Here is an 18313-nt window from a genome sequence, read left to right on the forward strand (position 1 = left end):
TTCTGGCTACTGAACCTTTCATCTGGCTTTCTAGAAAAACAGGCAGTAGAGAGAAAAGCTAAAATGTTGCTACAGTGGTCAGCTTCCTTCCCAAAAGTACCACAGAGGTTTCAGCCCATCGACAAAAGCACAGTAGTTTAGACCTCTATGAAGGAAGAGCAAACAATCCTGTTTGCATTCAAACACATACCATGGAGCAGCAAAGAGCAGCGGCTTCCTCATGTGTTTGTTCTTTGGAGTACATGTTCCCAAGACAAGGCAGAAATTCATCACTGTTACTCCTCTTTATGGTCAGCCCAAATCATTACGACTGAGGCCAAGATGCAGATGTTCACATAGGATCCAGGGCTAGATCCCATGGCAGGGAGGTAGCGAGCCAGATAAGGGAATGAAAGCTTATGGGCAGAAGTTGAGGAGTGAGGTCACAGTTGCTGAACTACGTAAGAGGAGAATGAGGTTTGGGAAAGAGTGCTAAAAGGAGTCCTTCAGTTAGGTCATGCTCCAGAAGACCAAGACAAGAGTGTATGATAGAGAGCAGAAGGTGAGGAATGGTAGTATGGACCATGTAAAATGAAGCTCATAGGTAAGAGTAATAGTCTGAGACTGAAGTAAAGGAGACTGGCGTTGAATTTCTGTGCTTGCTAAGGGAGGCTATAGGATTAGAGGCTTGAAATATATATCCCATTAACTACAAAATAATGCAAAAGCAAGACTTTTATTAAGGTGCCATGCCCTAAAAAAACTAAGACCTGTTGTCCATCTAATGGCAGCCAATAGTGTCTGTCCAGTAAATAAATCTTAATTAATTCCATTAAACCTTTAATGGCTGCCCAGTATTTAAAATTGTGCATCCCTGATGTGCTGGTTTCTAGTTCTTCCTCCTAGCAATCAAACACAGTTGATGGAGAAAAGTACCAAGCTTAAAACTATTTTTGTGTTAGTGTCTTCAGTGTTTCCATGGACCTGGACCAACACTGTTACATTTAAAGGCCACAAAAAGCACAATTTCATCCTTATTCACATAAATAATTGTGTTAATTTATTTATGTGAAAAAAATTAAATTAATTAAATGGAAGCGAGAATGTAAGTAGGTGAAAGTAATTATCCAAAATTTGCTGGCACATATAGGGTAAACAGCCAGCTGTCTGACTTCTCTCTTGGGATCCCTAAGGTTTCCAATTAGTGTACACATTCGTGCAGAGGAAAAAGACAGCAAATCCATTCTGTGCTGATACTTAGCCTATCCAATTTGCTTCATAATGATCTATTATGTACTTAAAGGATAGTAATATAGATGTGTCTACAAAAATTTAATTTGAACATCAGAGCTCTATGTAGCTTTCCAGAAAGTCTATTAATTTTAGATCAATGTCTATTCCATTCTAGAATTCCACTAAATGAAGAAAGCAAGTCTGGCATACTTCCAGCCAAATTCCATCACATTAGCTCTACCCACCAAGGGAATACCAGTCTTCTATCCCAACCCTTACCAAACTTTCCCCTCCACAGACTGCCATACACACTAGTGCACAGTAGTAGGCCTTTCTGCACAGGCAAATTTTTAGTAAGAGTAATTTGATCTATGCCGTATGATTGTAAAATTCTCATTGGAGTAAACTACAAGAGCTGATGATGTGTGTGAGAAGAGATAATTGTGTAACTTGGGGACAGGCATATTCTTCTAATTTTGACCTTGAGTCTTTTCCAGTGGCTACCTTTTGTATATTATCAGAGTACACTTGAATCACCTAGGAAACATGATCCATGTTCCATAAATTCAAAATTTATTAATGCAAAGGAAGCATTAAGCATCCAAGGAGGTATTATCCAGGTACATAATACATATGAGAGTTTGAGTTTCTAATAGCACGTGAAGTAGAAACTTTTCTTTTTGTCTGGGTGAAAGCATATCCCACAATGCAAGGCATCTGGTGAAATATTTGGCATATTGTGGAATGCAGGAGAGAAAAGCATTTCTATTTCTGATACAAAGAAAGGTAACAAATGTAAGTTAGCATGAAGCTGAGGCTTCTTTGAGTGTTCTTTGAAAAATGGAATGTTTTATTATTTTGTATATTGTAGTTGTACTGTTAATGTCCTTTCTGGCTGGTATCACCCATCATACATGTAGCTGGAATATATAGAAGTTCCTTAAGCTAATGATGAAGGACCAGCAAAGGACAATATCTTTGCTTGATGCCACTGAGATTTTCAGTGGTTCAGGTTTATTACTGTAACACCATTTTTACTCATGCAGAATATGCAGTTGCGGTGGGTTGACCTTTGTTGCACACCAGGTGCCCACCATGCTGCTCTAACAGTCCTCTCCTCAGCAGAACAGGGGGACGAGAAAATAAGGTGAAAAAAACCTTATGGGTCAAGATAAGGACAGTTCGATGAAGCAATAGCAAAAGTCACACATGCAAAAGCAAAGGAAAATGAAAGATGTTGTTCTCTATTTCCCATTAGCAGGCAACATCTGGCCACTTCCTGGGAAGCATGGAGTCAGTACACGCCAGCAGTTGCTCTAGAAGAGAAACATCATACATAACAAATGTCCCACTTCCTCCTCCTTTCTCGTAGTTTTTATTGCTGAGCATACATTATAAGGTATGGAATATTCCACTGGTCACTTTGGATCAGCTGTCCTGGCTGTCCCCTCCCAAGATGTGGCCCACCCCCAGCCTGCTGAGGAGCAGGGAATGGAGGGTTGGAGAGACAGCCCTGATGCTGTGCAAGCACTGCTCAACAGCAGCCAAAATAGCCAAAATACTGGTGTGCTATTGCACCTTTCCAGCTACCAATGCAAAGCAGATAAGTATAAGAACTACTGTGGGGCTCAGCCAGACCCAATACAACTGTGGTCAGAAAAGTTTTGTTAGGTTGGTGAATCTTGAAATCAAAGCAATCCAGAGAAATAGGTAAGTCCACACAAGCCAAGAGGGTCAGTTTCAGCTGACAAAAGATGACCACTGGCACCAAAGCAAGCCAGATTACAGAGACTAGACCTGCTGTGTAATTAAGGGACCAGGAAGTTAACAGCCTCAGTGATCCTATCAGAAATACTCAAGTTGCATTTACCTTTGAGGAATCTACATGATGGAACATAATTCAGTGCTCTAAGCAGAAGGCACAGAACTGCATAGCAAATGCTTCCGTCATTCTAATATTAAGTTAATTTCATGTCTGGCTTGGTAGGAAACCTAATATGATATTAAATCATGAAGATTTAGGCTGAATTCTGAAAGGTGTATTAGACACTAACAGAGGGATTTTAAACACCTGAATAATTCTGATACTCTTACATTGTAGGATGGACAGAATAAGATATGCTGGTTCAGATATTATTGCATCTTCACTGGGAATTCTTTCTTCAGAATGAATGGCATTTTGCATTTCAGAAGTTCTGATAGTACTCAAAAGCTATGAACCCAAGTGGGTCTTAGGGGTTTTTGACATAGCAGGAGGGATTCAGAGAGAGGGTTAGATGGCTAGGTAGGCAGACATTTTACTTGGCCACTGAAGTCTGGGTTTAAATCCTGGCTCCACTAAAGTCAGTATCAAAGTTGTGGCCTTCCTTTAAGCCTGTTTTTTACCAAGAATTGTGTAAAAGTCATGTCTTTAATGGGTAATGTATAGCTATGAATAGCATTCTGGGAGTCCTTAGTTCAGAAGACTGAAATGCTGAGTCTGCAGCTGCAATGAGACATTAGAATGGGACAGGGACTCCACAAGCCAATGCTCAGGCAGCCCACCACAGAGCTGGTAGTGGGTGACCTCAGCAACTGCAGCTGCCTGGTCCAGCTTCCTATTCATGTTCACAAGAAGTCACTTGAAGACCGTATGTCCTAGTCAGTAGAAATTTGAGGTTAAGCTCCAGCATGCTTTGGTGCTCAAACTCTCCTCAGGTATTTGCCAGCCTCCGTTTGCTGTTCAGATGTCATTAGCCTAATTTAAATCTCAAAATTCAGATGTGAGAGAGAGACCGTATCTTGTCACTACCTCTTGCAGTGGAGTGAAGTGAGGTTAACTATGGATGCAGACTACAGTTGGGTCGCTGCACTGCTTTGCAGCCTAGGATGTAACAGGGTCATTTACTTTTCCAATTCAAAGGACTCATATGAGGTCAATTACTCACTCAGTTAATTATTCAGGGACAATGTGAAATTTAAATACTATTCTATGTCCCACATTTGGGCTCAGGGGTCATGAGTCCAAAGCTCAATTACTATCCCAATTTGCTACTGAGGAAACAGGGTCACGAGTCCAAAGCTCAATTACTATCCCAATTTGCTACTGAGGAAACACTGGTAAAAATGAATAGTTACGTTCAGTTTAGCCAAAATAAACTATCACTAACCATCTTTACAGTGATCACATAAAGTCCTACAGACTTTTCTCACTGGACTATCTGAGGTCATCTGTGGCCAGCGCTCAGTAGCTGGAGGTTAATGCCTGCCCTAGTTTATGGCTCAAAGGTCAATGAATATCAATTGCTGACCCAATTCATTGAACCAGGATGTCCAAATGCCAATGATACCCAGGAAATATGTGTAGAGCCTAAACAGGGGCAACTGCTGCCCTCTTTTCATACACAGGCATACCCACCTGCCCAAAACTTTATAATTAGGTCAGCATAATTTAACTATTTTTCAGACTCCTGGTCAGATGCAACTGACACTGATCTATCTACTACAAACACTTCTCAGGGATTATCTGAGATCAACTATTGAGCCACAGTTTGGTAGTGGAGGTAAATGAAGTAAATTAAATGAAAATTTTTATGCTTAAAGATATATTCAGGTCAAATACTACCTTTAGCCTTCTGCTGATGAGATTGGTGGAGATCAAACACTGACAAATTCTGTAATCTTAGGTTCTCTCAGGTAACACATCGATACAGTTCGCTGCACAGCTACCAGTAAATGGCAGCAACTGTGAGATTGAAACAGAACCAGGTCTTAAAATAAAAAGATTAGTCAGGATGAGTTTGGTACAATGCTCTGGATGTTCTGTTTGTGTTGAGAAAGGAATGTACTCTGAATAATTAGAAAAGATAAGGTGGGCACCTGAAGGAGATAAGGAGACCATCAAGTCAGGAAATCGTTGAACAAAAAAAAATTGAAAGGTCTACTAGATCCCACCTACTGTGAATGGAATGATTAGGTGTCAAAATCAAATGAGTATGTATGTAAAGATGTTGTGTAACCTCTCAGGAAAACTGCATAAAACACCTAACTTTTCAGTGAAAACTTTGGAGCTAGTTTGTCCGGTGCAAATTGGCTAGCTTCCCAATGTTGCACAAAATAAATACCTTTGCTGCTTAAAGACAAAATTGGTCTCTGAGCAGTTACTCTGTGCCGTTTTGGCATCAAGATACAGTCTGCTATATGAGATCAACAGAGATTAGTTCCTGCCACATCTGTATACAGAGCAGTTACTTCATCAAGCACAACTGCACTGTCTTGAACAAGGACCATGGAAATGGAAAGACTGTCTTTTTTGTGTGAAGCGGTTACGTGAAATTGAGTGCAGCCTGGGATTTAGGCCCAGCATGAGCTCTCTCTTTCTGCTCTCCTCTTAAACACAGTATACAGAGGAGCTCAAATACTACACCAGTTTATCAGCGAGAGGTTCTTTCAGTTTAAGTGCTGCTCATGTTCTGTTGACCGGAGGTCACCTGAAGTAAACTACTGTCCGCAGTTTGACACACTGTGGTCCTTTGCGGAAAACAACTCTCCTTTTTTCATCATTGAAGAGTGGTTTGAAGTCAGCCATAGCTCCAGTTTGCCTCCAGTCCCAGCCACATGGCCTCACCTGACATTACTAAGGAAACAGGTAAATTGGGATCAAGAGCTGTTAGGAAATCTGTAAAAAATTCAGTAAGGTTAGAGATAAGACACCCAGCATGATTGGACAGAGTATGCTTTTAGTAAGTTAATTAAGTTTGTTAAGGATAACAAATTAAGTACTTGATGCATCAGCTATTTGACAGACACAGATGGGCTGGGAAACAAATGGGCCAGCAGGAACATTGTGACAAAGTGTGACAAAAGCAAATACAAAGTCCTGCACATGGGATGGGCTAACTCCATGCAGCATCACAGGCTGCAGACCATCTGGATTAGAAGCAGCTTTGCAGGAAAGGACCTGATGGTTTTAGCAAAGGAGAGTATCTATGAGTCAACATTTTTGGTGAACAAAAAAGCTAACAGTGCCACTGTGGTAAAAATGGTGTCAAGGCCTCTGGTGCACCAGCGGGCTCTGTGATCTCTTCCTCTCACTTACAGTAGTTAAGCTGCATCTGCTCTGACACAGTGCAGCTGTAACCTGGGATCAGATCGCTGTGAAAAGAGCTATGTGACAAAGAGACTTTTGGGGGACTCCCTCTTCTCTTGGGAGCTGAAGCCCTCAGACTTGCTTTTTGCTTGTACCTGCTCCATGCCTGGCTAGACCCTGACCTGCGGCCTCTGCTTCACAGCTTGGTGTCAGAGCTGCAGCATGGCTCAGCAATCTGAGCTGTCAGCAGCAAGAAATGCATTAACAGGCAGGAATAAAGCCAGCAGAAAATGTATCCAGGGTCCTCCAGGAGCCCCACAGCAAGGGGTGTAGTGGAACCAGAGGCTGAAACAAAGGAAATCACAATTAGATACACAGAAATCCTTTTTTAAAGGAAAAAAAAAAACCAAACAAAAAAACCAAAACCAAAACACAAACAAAAACCCCACAAACCAAAAAACAACAACAACCAAGAATGAACAAATACTGACTGGAACATGTTGCCGAGAAAAGTTGTGAAAACTCCTTTGCTGGAAAAAAAGCAAAATTTACTTGGGAAAGAGCATGAGCAACATGATCAAATTGTAACTGCTTTGTGCAGAAAGTTGTTCTAGATGAACTTCAGAGAACACTTACAAACTGAACTAATCAATGTTTGTATGAGTTGAGGACAGTCATGGCTGTCATTTGCTCTGCAGAGGTCACCTGAGGACAATGTTAGATGCAATTAGCTGCACAGAGATCATTCAAGGTCATTCAGCTCTCATTGCCTGACCAGGGGTTATCTAAGGTCAACCTCAGAGCCAATTATCTATGCAAGGAGACATGTAAGGTCAATCACAACCCCTATTTCCTGCCTAGCAGGTCATTTAAAGTCTAGTTTGAATCCAGTGAATTTCACAGGGGTAATCTGAGGTCTACTTTAGTATCAAATCAAGGTGAAAATAGCCCTCATATTTTGTCCAGGGGTCACCTGAGGTTAACTTGAGAGGCAACCAGTTGACAAGGGGATCATTTCAGATCAGTAAAGTCCTTGTGTGCTGCCGAGGAGTCATTTGAAGTAAGTCTGAGGCCCATTTAGCTCCCTAGAGGTCACTTCAGGCTAAATGAGTGTGCTTTTGCAACCTGGGAGCATTTATCCACATAAGAGCCACTTACCTATTCAGGGATCACTTAAGGCCAATCATCAATCCTCAGTTGCTTCTTAGGGGTCATTTGAAATCAATTTGAGATAGAGAGTTAGAGGCTCTGAATGTTGTCTGAGGTGAACATGAGATCCAAATACCTGCTGGGGGTCATGTGAGGCTAAATGATAATCAGTTAACCTGCCTGTGATCTCTGGAAGCCACCATAGTAACGCAGGAAGGTTGCCTGAGGTCAATTTGAGAGTTAAATGACTGCCATAAGGTCATCTAAGGTCAACCTGAAGACATATTAACCTGTCTGAGGCAGGGTTCCTCTGACATCATCATGAGATTCAGGTATATGCAAAGCTTGTCTCATCTTTGAAGCCCATGATCATCTGAGGTCAACTTGACATCCCATTACCTCCTTGGTAATGGGTCCTTTAAGGTCAATACTCTTCTCATTTGGAGGAGGGGCAATCATTTAAGGCCAGCATTTAAGGTCAGCCTGAGATCCAACTAAGCAGCCAGGCTTCATCTGAGGTCAACCACAGAGCTTGTTAGGGTTCATGTGAGGTCAGTGCAGTCTTTGTGTAGTGCCGAGAGGTCATTTAAGGTAAACCTGAGATTCAGTTTATTGCTTGGTTTGACATTTGAGGTCAACCTGGCCTTCATTTGGTGCCAAGGGGTCATTAGAGGTCAATCACAGTCCTTGTTTCCTGTTTGAGGTCATCTGAGTTCAATCTGAGATGCAACTCTCACTGCAGGGTCATCTGAAGTCAGCCCTCATGGTTGCAGCACAGGTTAGTTCAGGTAAACATGAGTTCTTATTATTTATGGGGTCACCTGAAGTCCAGCTGTTCCTTGTTTGAGTCCCAAGGCTCATGCGAGGACAACATGCTAACAAATTTGCTAAAATGCATCACCTGGGGACAACACGATATCCAGTGACCTGCTTGGGGGTCATCTGAGGTTAATGCTGCTCTCATTTGATGCCTGGGGTCATTGAAGGTCACCTTTACACCCAACAAACTATCCAGGGTCACCTCGGCCCTTGTTTCCATTCCATAAGTTATTTGGTGTCAAATTCACAACCAGCTAACCTGCACAGGAGTCTTCTAAGATGAACCTTAATTCCAATTAGTTACCCCAAATGATTATTTGAGGTCATCCTGGCCTTCTTGGGTGCCCAGAGGTCACCTGAACTTAATCCAGACCACATTTCCTTAGGGTCACTTGAGGCCAACCCTAAATCCAGTTTGTAGCATCTTTAACTTTCATTTGCTGTAATGGGATCTTTGGAGACCACCCTGGGCCTCCCTTGCACTCCTGGGTCAGTTGCTGTGCAATGGGGACCTCTAAACTTATGCCTCTTCTCCCCAGTCCCTTAATGCGATGCATAGAAGATACTGAGATCTATTTTGGGCTGCTTCTCTCTTCACTATCTTGTGGCCACACTCTGTTAATGTTCCTCACATCTCAAACCCAGCTTTTTTGTGCTTCTCAAAGATCGAGAGTGGTCACAGTCTGCCCTGCTTCTGTACATTAGACTATTTAATTTCAGCTATGGGTCAGATTTGAGAGGTTTGATGCAACAGTTCAAATCCTTCCCTAGGTGAGTGCAGGCTGGGATAATCTGTCATCATCTACTTTCATTTTGCCTAACAGTCAGTTGAGCTCAAATCAGAACCAACACTTTCACTTTACTGCAGGTTCAGGTGAGGTCAGCTCCCGGTTTGATTTGGGGCAACCTATACAGCTGGGGTTTAATCCCAGCATATTCTGCTTACTGAATGGATTTCAGCTGAAATCCATTCTCTGTACTGTGGAAGATGGTCATACAAGGCTAGCTACTAATCTGCTACTCCACAGAGGTTATCTGAAATTGAATATTCTTCTCATTTCTTAGGTGACCTCTGGGTACCAAAGAAGGCCAGGCTAACTTCAAATGGTCATTTGGGGTAACTAATTCGATGAAATTGGCAATACCCCCACGGGATGACAGTTCAGCCAGGAAGAGCAGCAGGAGAAAGGCTCAGAAGTCAGACACTGCTCTCTACACCTTAACATCCCCTCCTTTTCCTTCTCTTTCATCTCCTTCTCCATTCCGCTAGCCATGGGTATGGTGGACTGCCTGCACAGTGTCAAAACCCAAATGATATTTGTTCAATGACAACCTGAGAAATTGAAGACTTTAACCATCTACCTAAATCCCTGACACAAAGAACACAACCCAACTTCCTTTAGGCAACAAAGTCACTGATTTTCCACAGGACTTTTCTCTGGTTTTTCTTCTTTAATCTTCAGCACTTCATCACAACTGAATGCCGACATCCAAACAAACTGGTTTGGGGTTTTTATATAGCACTAGTTTATTTGCTCTGTTCCTGCAAACAGAACCAATGCCAGGTAGGCAAATGAACAGAGCATTGCAGCTGTTTACACACTCTTCAATACCAAAGAGGAAAATAGCTTTTGTTTGGTTTTAGTTCAGATATTTTTTCCCCTGCCATAGTTACCATATATATATTAGGGGATAAAATTCTTCCATAATAATTCAAGATATAACAGATAAAGTAAAGAAAGCTGAAAAGCAGTAACTGATCTTGCAAAATATCTAGCAACAAGAAAAGGCCTGACAATTCTGGTGTGATCACAGTTGATGTGAAGGCCTGGGTCACTCCAAACTAGCCTTTATTTATTTCTGGTATCGCTTTCCCAAGCAAAAAGTGACCGGCAACAACATCCTAAGAATAGAGAACAGATACAAAAAGTAGCTGGTATTAAACAGCACATTTGACGATTAAGTCAATGGAATGCCATTCCTGTATATTGGCCCCTTGTTTACACTAAGTGGCTATACAGGGTTTTTACATCACAGATCTAGAATTAGAGTAAAAAAATAAGACTGACATATTAAAGTAATGATATTTTTTTAAAATCTGCAACAGTGATATGGTTTACTAATTACCAAGTTTTCTAAAAATCAAGCACGCATCTCAACAAAAAAAACCCCACCAGAGTTTAGTGAACAACTAATAAATTGTGATCTGATAAATAAATAAAATACCTCAAAGTAACTACTTTCTGCCTCTGTAAAAAGAAACTTTTACTTATGGAGCAGGTGTATAAATATTCTTGCTGCAAGCATATTGAATACAAGAATAGAAACTGATGTTACTACACCATTACAAAACAAAAGGAGAGCTGGAAAACCACATGATAAATATAGAATTAATACCTGTTTATTTCCTTTAAATTAGAAATAAAAGTAACTGTATTATTTTCTGTATGTTACCTTCACTTGTTTCCCTTGGAGCTTGGAAACATATTATTTTATTTTACACTCATCAGGAACAGAAATATTTTGAAAATGTGATTTTATTCTTTTGAAACAGTATGAAATAGATCAACAAAACCACAACAAATACAAATCCACCTATAGAAAATACAGATGTAATATCCCTTCTGTCTTTATTGCACTAAAAATAAATGAATAACCCCGAATACACCACAAGTATGAATAAAAGAAGTGAAAAAAGGCCTTCCTGAGAATGAGGTTTGCAATTTCTGAATATTTTTCATATGTTTAAGCTACATCTCCAATGCAGCAGCTGCCAGAAACACATTTTGCTTCCAGTAATCTCAACTGAATTCCTAAGTAAGCTTCTTTTAAGCTCATATTAAAATGTGAGTTTATAAATACTTTGGCTTCAGTTTATTGGTTTTTTTTCAGAACTTTACTGCCTGACTTATTTGAGGAAAGTAATCAGGACTTCTTTTCCTGAGCCCACCAGATATATAAAATAAATTCCAGTATGTGCTTTTAAGCAAAAACAAAAGTTGAAACTAATATCAGAAAACTCTACAGTTTGACACACAAGATTTCCTCTTCCACACTAGTTGTCAAGCAACTAGAGGAAGAACCCTGTCCTCTCTATCTTTCATTCTACAGGCTTATTGCTGTTCCTGTTAAAGGTTTCTGGGTTTTTTTCATGTTTTCATTTGGCATGAGTTTCAACCTGAGTTCAGTATTTAGACATCAAAAGACAATTTAAAGAATGTACAGAATTTGTAGTAAGAAAACACCAAACACTCAAAAGAAATAAAAATAACTTTTCCACACTATTTTCTTTACGATTTATTACTGAACTACAACAAGGAGGAGGGGGGGGGGGGGGGCAGGGGGAACATCTTCAACCAAATACCCAGATTTATAGTTTAGTGAAATGTGAATCAGCCTTCCCATAAAAATGCAAGAAGAAAGGTGAGGCAAAATTAATTAACCAGCAGAATCACTGGAATTTTTCAATTTGGTGTCTCCATGCATGGAAAAATTAGTGCTACGGTAGAAATATACAATAGAACAATTTCAAATGCCTCCTTTTCATGTTCCATCACATCAATAGTTTACACTGAGCAAAATCAAATATCAAACATGTTTGTAGCAGCTATATATTAACACAGATTAGTATCTTGCAAGGATCCCTGATTTGAGAGGAAGGTACTATATACCTTGATAGGTACTAACAAGAAGGAATAAGATTAATCTACCCTGAGCTATATATTGTAAGAATTCTCATGAGTATTGCTATGAATGAAGAAGTCACTTACTCTTGAGGGTAACAAGAAGGTTGTTAAGAAAAGGTCATCTGAAGTATGACTTGTGCATACCTTCAAAACGTAAAGAGAAACAAAAGGTGCTCAGGTCCAGCCTGGCGTGGAGTTTATTTTTCTGTCTAATATATATGTGTTCAGAATTCAGAGCAATGATTGAGGAAAACAACACTATTATAGGGTAGGAATTATATTATCCTTGGCTTTAAAGACATAATTATGTGTCATTTAATTTAACAGAATGTAAAGGCACACTAACTTTAAAGATCCTAACGTTAGAGATCCTTTAAAGAAAGTTCTGTCTTTAAAGCATATATGTATGCATAAGCACATATCTCCATAAAGCCAAATTTTAAGATAATAATCACTGGTAGCAGAACTACTACCTTACCAGCAAAGAGATTAAAATTCACCATCATTCTGTAGAGACGCAATTAAACAGTATCTTTCACAGGCAAACTAAGCCTTCCGATAAATTTAATTGCTTCCAAAAAAGCCAAAGGGACGAATATTTTTTGCAAACTTAATAGTATAAACTAATAGAGAGAAAGGTAGGGGGTTTCCACAAAAATAATCTTATAAAACTATTTTTAAAAGATAAAAAGTAAGAAGAATCATTTCAGGATGTTCTCAGGAATTGAAGACATCTCAGCTGAACATAGTGTAAGCGATTACTTCAATGCCACCATCAATATCATAATCAATATGAGAACTGGGAATGTATAACTTCCAATTCCTATATGTAACTAGACAATCTTTAAATATATCAAATGAATGACAGATCATAACAAATATCCCCTTCTGCATTAAAATTTACTATCAACTGTGGTGGAAATATGATTTTCTTATTCAAGTATAAAGTTTCTGTTGACTTAATTTTGATGTTAGCTATTTCTACTCAATACAAAAGTACGAAGTTACTTTAATGATAGATGTGATCTGTAATACAACACTAGTTGTATTAGAGATGTTTCTGATGAGCACTTAATTTCAGTCTTTATTCTACAAAAATCACACTGAACAGAATTGATTTTTCTGTTTTATGAACTTCTGAAATCAGATGACATCAATAGAAACAGATACAAACGCTGAAAAAGCATACATATAATTGCACCACTGTTAGACAAAAGTCCTACGTACAGCCCAATATTAACAACAAGAAGTTACACACCAAATGGAACATATTATTCTTTGTGACTTCTAAAATCTTTGTTGCCAACTACGTTAAAACATTTTGAAGCTAAAATATTATAAAGAAAGGCTAGTCCTGTTTAAAAGCGGAACCACACTCAAGGTTATTCTTTCTGTTTGTATTAAAGATTATAGATTTATCAATTTCATCAATTCAAAATAAGAAAGGTCAACGATGCTTGTGGGTTCAATAATCTAACCCTTCACTGTTCAACTTATTCTTGGTATGTGAAAAGAATTCAAGGTGAAGTTCCCACAAACTTTTTCACTCTACCTGCTATATCAGTGACTATTGTTTAAACCACTAGTACATTACTCATATATTCTTGGTTTGTCTCTGCGTCAAAATCAACATTAAAGAGAAAGTAATTTCCTGGAAAGTCTCCTATGCCCAAGGAAAAGTGAGCACTGGGCTGACTGAGCTCTGCCTCTGAAAATGAATTATTTGTACATGTGTATACATTCAGTTATTTACTAAAGAGCAAAGAGAGAAACAGCAAATCACTCCACCTTAGAAATACGCTTGTCACAGTCATTTTCCTAATTTTCCTAAGAAAGGACAGTTTGGAACCATAATCCACATTTCAAAAATAAAAAATAAAAAAATCACTGGCAATTCACTGAACTGTATGAGAAAGACCAGCACAAGAGCATGGAATGGGAGTAAAGAAAGATAGACAGACAGACAGACAGACTTTTTTTTTTTTAATCCTTGCCTATAGGGATTGTCAAGGGCAGACAGATGCTGCACTCAGGCACCTGCATTTTGTTCTTTTGGACTGACCAATGGCAGTGATAAGAGGCAGGTTTCTGAGCACACAAAACCTGGGCTCTGCTCACAGCCACTGCTTCACAGCCGTGTATCATACTCCAAAGGCGCATCTGCATCACCAGCTCCTCTGGTGCTTGTCTTCATTTCTGTTTCAAAGGCTGGACCAACCCTTTCCAGTGTGTAGTCACTTATTCTCAAATCTATGGCAAGAAAATAAATTCAATGATGTAGCCAAGTAAATGTTTGAAAAGCACATACACTCCAGGCAGTGTCCAACCCGGCAACTGGTGGCAGTCTGTTAGCTGCTCCCAGAAGGAAGAAAATCTGCAGCAGGACAAATCAGAGCCAGGTGGATGAGAGTCCTGGGGGGACCCAAAACAGTGTGAGCTGATATGCATGAGCATTCCCTGACCATAATTCATTCAGCTGATCTTCCCATCTATTATCTCTAGCTGCCACAGACACAAATAATCAAAACCAGTAACACTCAGTTTCTGTTTCAGATTCAAGCAGCAATTATTACTCCTTGTAGGCACTGAAAGGAAGGAGCTTTCTCCTAGAAAAAAAAAGGTGGGTGGAAATTCATCCAGAATAGCAATCTATTTGGGGTTTAAAATCTGCCTTGCATCAAACAGAAGCACATTCTATCAAATCTAACATGAACAACAGGCAATCCAGCTGAAGAGAGGTCAGGGCTGCAGTGCATAAGACACAATCCCACAGCCCGGAAACAGCCAGTGAGTTTTTTTCCCAGCTAATGCAGTGCCAATTTTTTGATTGTTACTCCTTCTCATTCTAAAAATTATTGCTGATATTATCTGTAGTGGTGACCCTAGAAAAACAAGCTACCATTTTGCAAAGCAAAGGAAACAATTCAACAGATACAAGTCTTCGTGCTGAATGCTAATATCAAGTTGACAGGCTCCAAACTTACACGGTTGCTGGGCAAAAAAGCAAGGTAAAAGAGCAGTATTATCATACCTGGCTTTGCACAGAGGGATTGCGCCTGCTATAATCTTTCAGCTCAACAGAATTTTGGTTCTTGTTTTTATAGCAAGCCTAGGCCTTTACTTTGCACTTAAAAAGTTATACAAAGATTAAAAATTAATCTTTACTTTGCATACCAGGAAGTTTCAGTCTCCTGCAGCAAGAGTTACAACGATGCTTTGTGAGGAAGTTTCTTATTGCACCTTCTCCTAGGTTTGCTGGTCCAAATACCATCTTCCCAGATCTAGAAGAAATATTATTAAATAATCAATGAACTCAAAGCAATTGTAGTGGAGGGAGATGATAATGTTTCCTATTTTTTGGATCAGAGATAACAGCTTTTTGTATAAAGACAATCAAAGCTTAGCATACATCACAAGTTCCTTAGCTCTGGGACAAGAAAACTTCCCACACTACTACTCTTTCCTGCTGCATCTCAGAGACACTCTAAAGGAAGACAGAAGAGACGCAGCAGTTCTCAAAAAAATTTTCAAATGAAATTTGGCCATAGTGACATTTAGACAATATATGCCAGAATCTGCGTGACTCTGTTGCAGCCACCACTCATTCTCATCGAGCAAATGGTTTGGTTCTGGTTTTGATGGTAAGCACCTAGGAACAAAGCAGAGCTAGCAAGGACTTACTTCTACCTTATTTAAGAACAGAACACCAAAAGCAGGCAGAGCCCTAGTTACATCAATATGCAGCACAGGAAAAAATAACACAGTACACTGCTGACAAGCAAGGCTTTAAAATTTATTGGCTTCTCCCTATGCTCATTTCCATGTGTCTGCACTCTGGCCAATTCAGCAACATTACAGAAGATCCATTTGTGGAAGTGCGTTGCATATTCTGAATGAAGCTGCCACAATTACAAACAGAAGCAAGCTATACCCACACATGTATTAGAAGTACCACATAATTCTAACAGATTCTTAATGTAGTCTGAAAGATCAGTGTTCATTAATTTTAATATTGTTTCACCATTATTCTCAAGAATTTAATTGACATTCTAGACATCATGGAACACAGCACACAAGAAACACTTCCAAAGAAACTTTATGAACGCTAGTATTTTATTTTAATGATATACAGAGTGGAAACAACACATTTTAAAATCTGAAAGCAATTACAGCCCTGAGAAGCTATAGAAAAAGATTTTAACTCTCTCAAATCAATCTGTAATCCACACTAACAAAATATATTCTTTCTAAAGAAAGCAGTTTTCAAATATGACACTCTTGCCTTTCACACAGGAGAAAAGCAATGATTAGCCAAAACTACTACAGAAAGCTTAGTACCTCTTTAATTTCTGGCAGACACTAAAGACTATCCATCTCCTGGATCATCTGAAGGACTCATCTAATCAGCCTTTACTGCAAGTTAGTGCATCAGACAAGGAAAGAAGTTAAATATCATTTAAGTGCCATATATACACTTTAAATGACATGATGCTATATAGCCATTTCTATTCCTTGGTAAAATCTGGTAAAATGCCCTTAAGAATAGAACATACTTAAGTATCTGCTTGGGCAGGCATAGGAAATTAAGAAGATTTCAGTAACTCCAAGGCTACAGAACCACTCTGATACTTCCCCTGATCTGTTATTCCATGCAAAGTGCAGAAAATAGCATGAGACAGACTGATAATTTTCTTACACTATTGTGAGATAAACAGGGGTACTGTCTGCAACATATACGAAGCAATCTTTTTTCTCTACCCATCACCAGCAATGGTTCAAGAGGAATACTACATTGAAATTTGGAAAACTATTTCAAGAAATATGGGGATAAATTGGGAAAATAACAAGAATGACCCACAATCTAGGAATCATGACATACATGAAAAGATTACAGGGTAGGCTAAAAAAAAAAAGAAAAAAAAAATAAGTAGAGGACAGTCTTTGAGCTTGTTGAAATTTTTTTCTCTGTGTTGACAGTAGACAGGACCAGAAAGAAATGTTTCAAGAATGAAATCAGGAAAAATCTTTCAGACAGTAATGATAGCAAACTGTTGAAATCAAATGGTCTGGAAAGTTTTTACAGTCATCCTTGGAGGACCTTTAGATTTGTCTGTACAACACCTGTAAAGCCAGGAATGACCTGGCAGAAAAGAAGAACCAGCTGAACTCTTCGGGTTGCTCCTAACCCTACAGGTGTGTTATAAACAGGACCACTCTCCTGGCTATTCAAGGTCTGATTTTGTCTCCAAGAGAAAAATAGTGAACCCAGCTTTCCTATTTCCCAAGCTGGTGCATTACTGTGAGCCAATGGGCTTAAAAAAATTAAACATGTTCCTCCTTTTTGTGCAGGACCTTACCTAGCAGTTATGCTCCATAAATGCCTACCAGAGTATACCAGACTGGTTCTGACCAGCAGGCAGACAATACAGACTGCGCTGATGCAGAGTGCTCCTTACAGTCTAGAGCTACAAATGCTCAAAGCTGACGCTGACACTTACAGGGCTTTACTGGTGGAAGGTAAAGGCCTGTGGGGTGCTTTATGGCAAGTAGCACCTTTCCAGGGAGGTGCCCAAGTCACTTTATTTGGTATGTTTTTGTAGATTTAGCTTGCAGTTCGCCTCTTTCCGTTGTGCAGGTTTCTACAGTTCATGCAGATGTTTTGTCTGCTGGCAGCAATTCAACTGTAAACTGTTTGGCTGGAAGTGCACAGCTTAGTAAAATTCGATAGATTTTTTTCTTCGAAACACATGCTAATGCATAGCCTCAGAGAACGTGGTCTCCACTCATTTCTAAAACCTTCAGCCCAGTCACTATCTGCTTGAGAGCTTTCAAAAGGGAGAGTAAGAGACCTAGCACCTCTGACACCTCCTTTTCACGTTTGTAATGAGGTTTTTGACTGCCAGCGCCCTTTTTCTCACCTCTCTCAGCAGGCCTAATGCATCAGTTCTTTCCAGTTTGAAACTCAGCCCATTATTTTCCTCATCTCTGAATCTGCTCTGCAGACACTCTGCACCTAGTGTCTGTGAAAGCTTTACCTGCATGGACTTTGTTGTGGATTTGGCAAGTAGTACATGCTAAAAAGAGCATCCAGACTACTGCTTATAAGGCAAACCTTCCCAACATTTTGGCAGTACAGGAGTCTGCAGGGACTCCACTGTGTCACAACCTTGCTGCTGTGCCTCGATTACTTCTGCTTTTAAAGGAAATCTTTCCGTGAATATTATACCTGTATCATTTTATCACTTCATACATCCTATGCACTGCACATAGGAAGATCTTCAATTAATGTTAAATATGCATGAACTTACACCAATTTACATCAGCTCAGATCTGTCTGAGATGTCACAGTGTCAGGCACACTTTCCAAACAGATCTGTTA

At 39.5% G+C, this 18313-nt stretch overlaps 1 protein-coding gene across 1 annotated transcript in view; it reads right to left on the bottom strand.

Annotated features, from left to right (window-relative positions):
- Positions 1-13882: 13882 nt before the first annotated feature.
- TRPM6 (transient receptor potential cation channel subfamily M member 6) overlaps positions 13883-18313 on the bottom strand; it is a gene marked incomplete at its 5' end in the record, with an annotated part of 70706 nt that continues 66275 nt past the window's right edge. Inside the window, 2 exons of the mRNA XM_056325504.1 lie at positions 13883-14184; positions 15109-15215. Coding sequence (XP_056181479.1) covers positions 14063-14184; positions 15109-15215 — 229 coding nt within the window. The remainder of the gene's footprint in view (positions 14185-15108; positions 15216-18313) is intronic.

Source organism: Falco biarmicus, chromosome Z (assembly GCF_023638135.1).
Source record: "Falco biarmicus isolate bFalBia1 chromosome Z, bFalBia1.pri, whole genome shotgun sequence".
Lineage (NCBI taxonomy): Eukaryota > Metazoa > Chordata > Aves > Falconiformes > Falconidae > Falco > Falco biarmicus.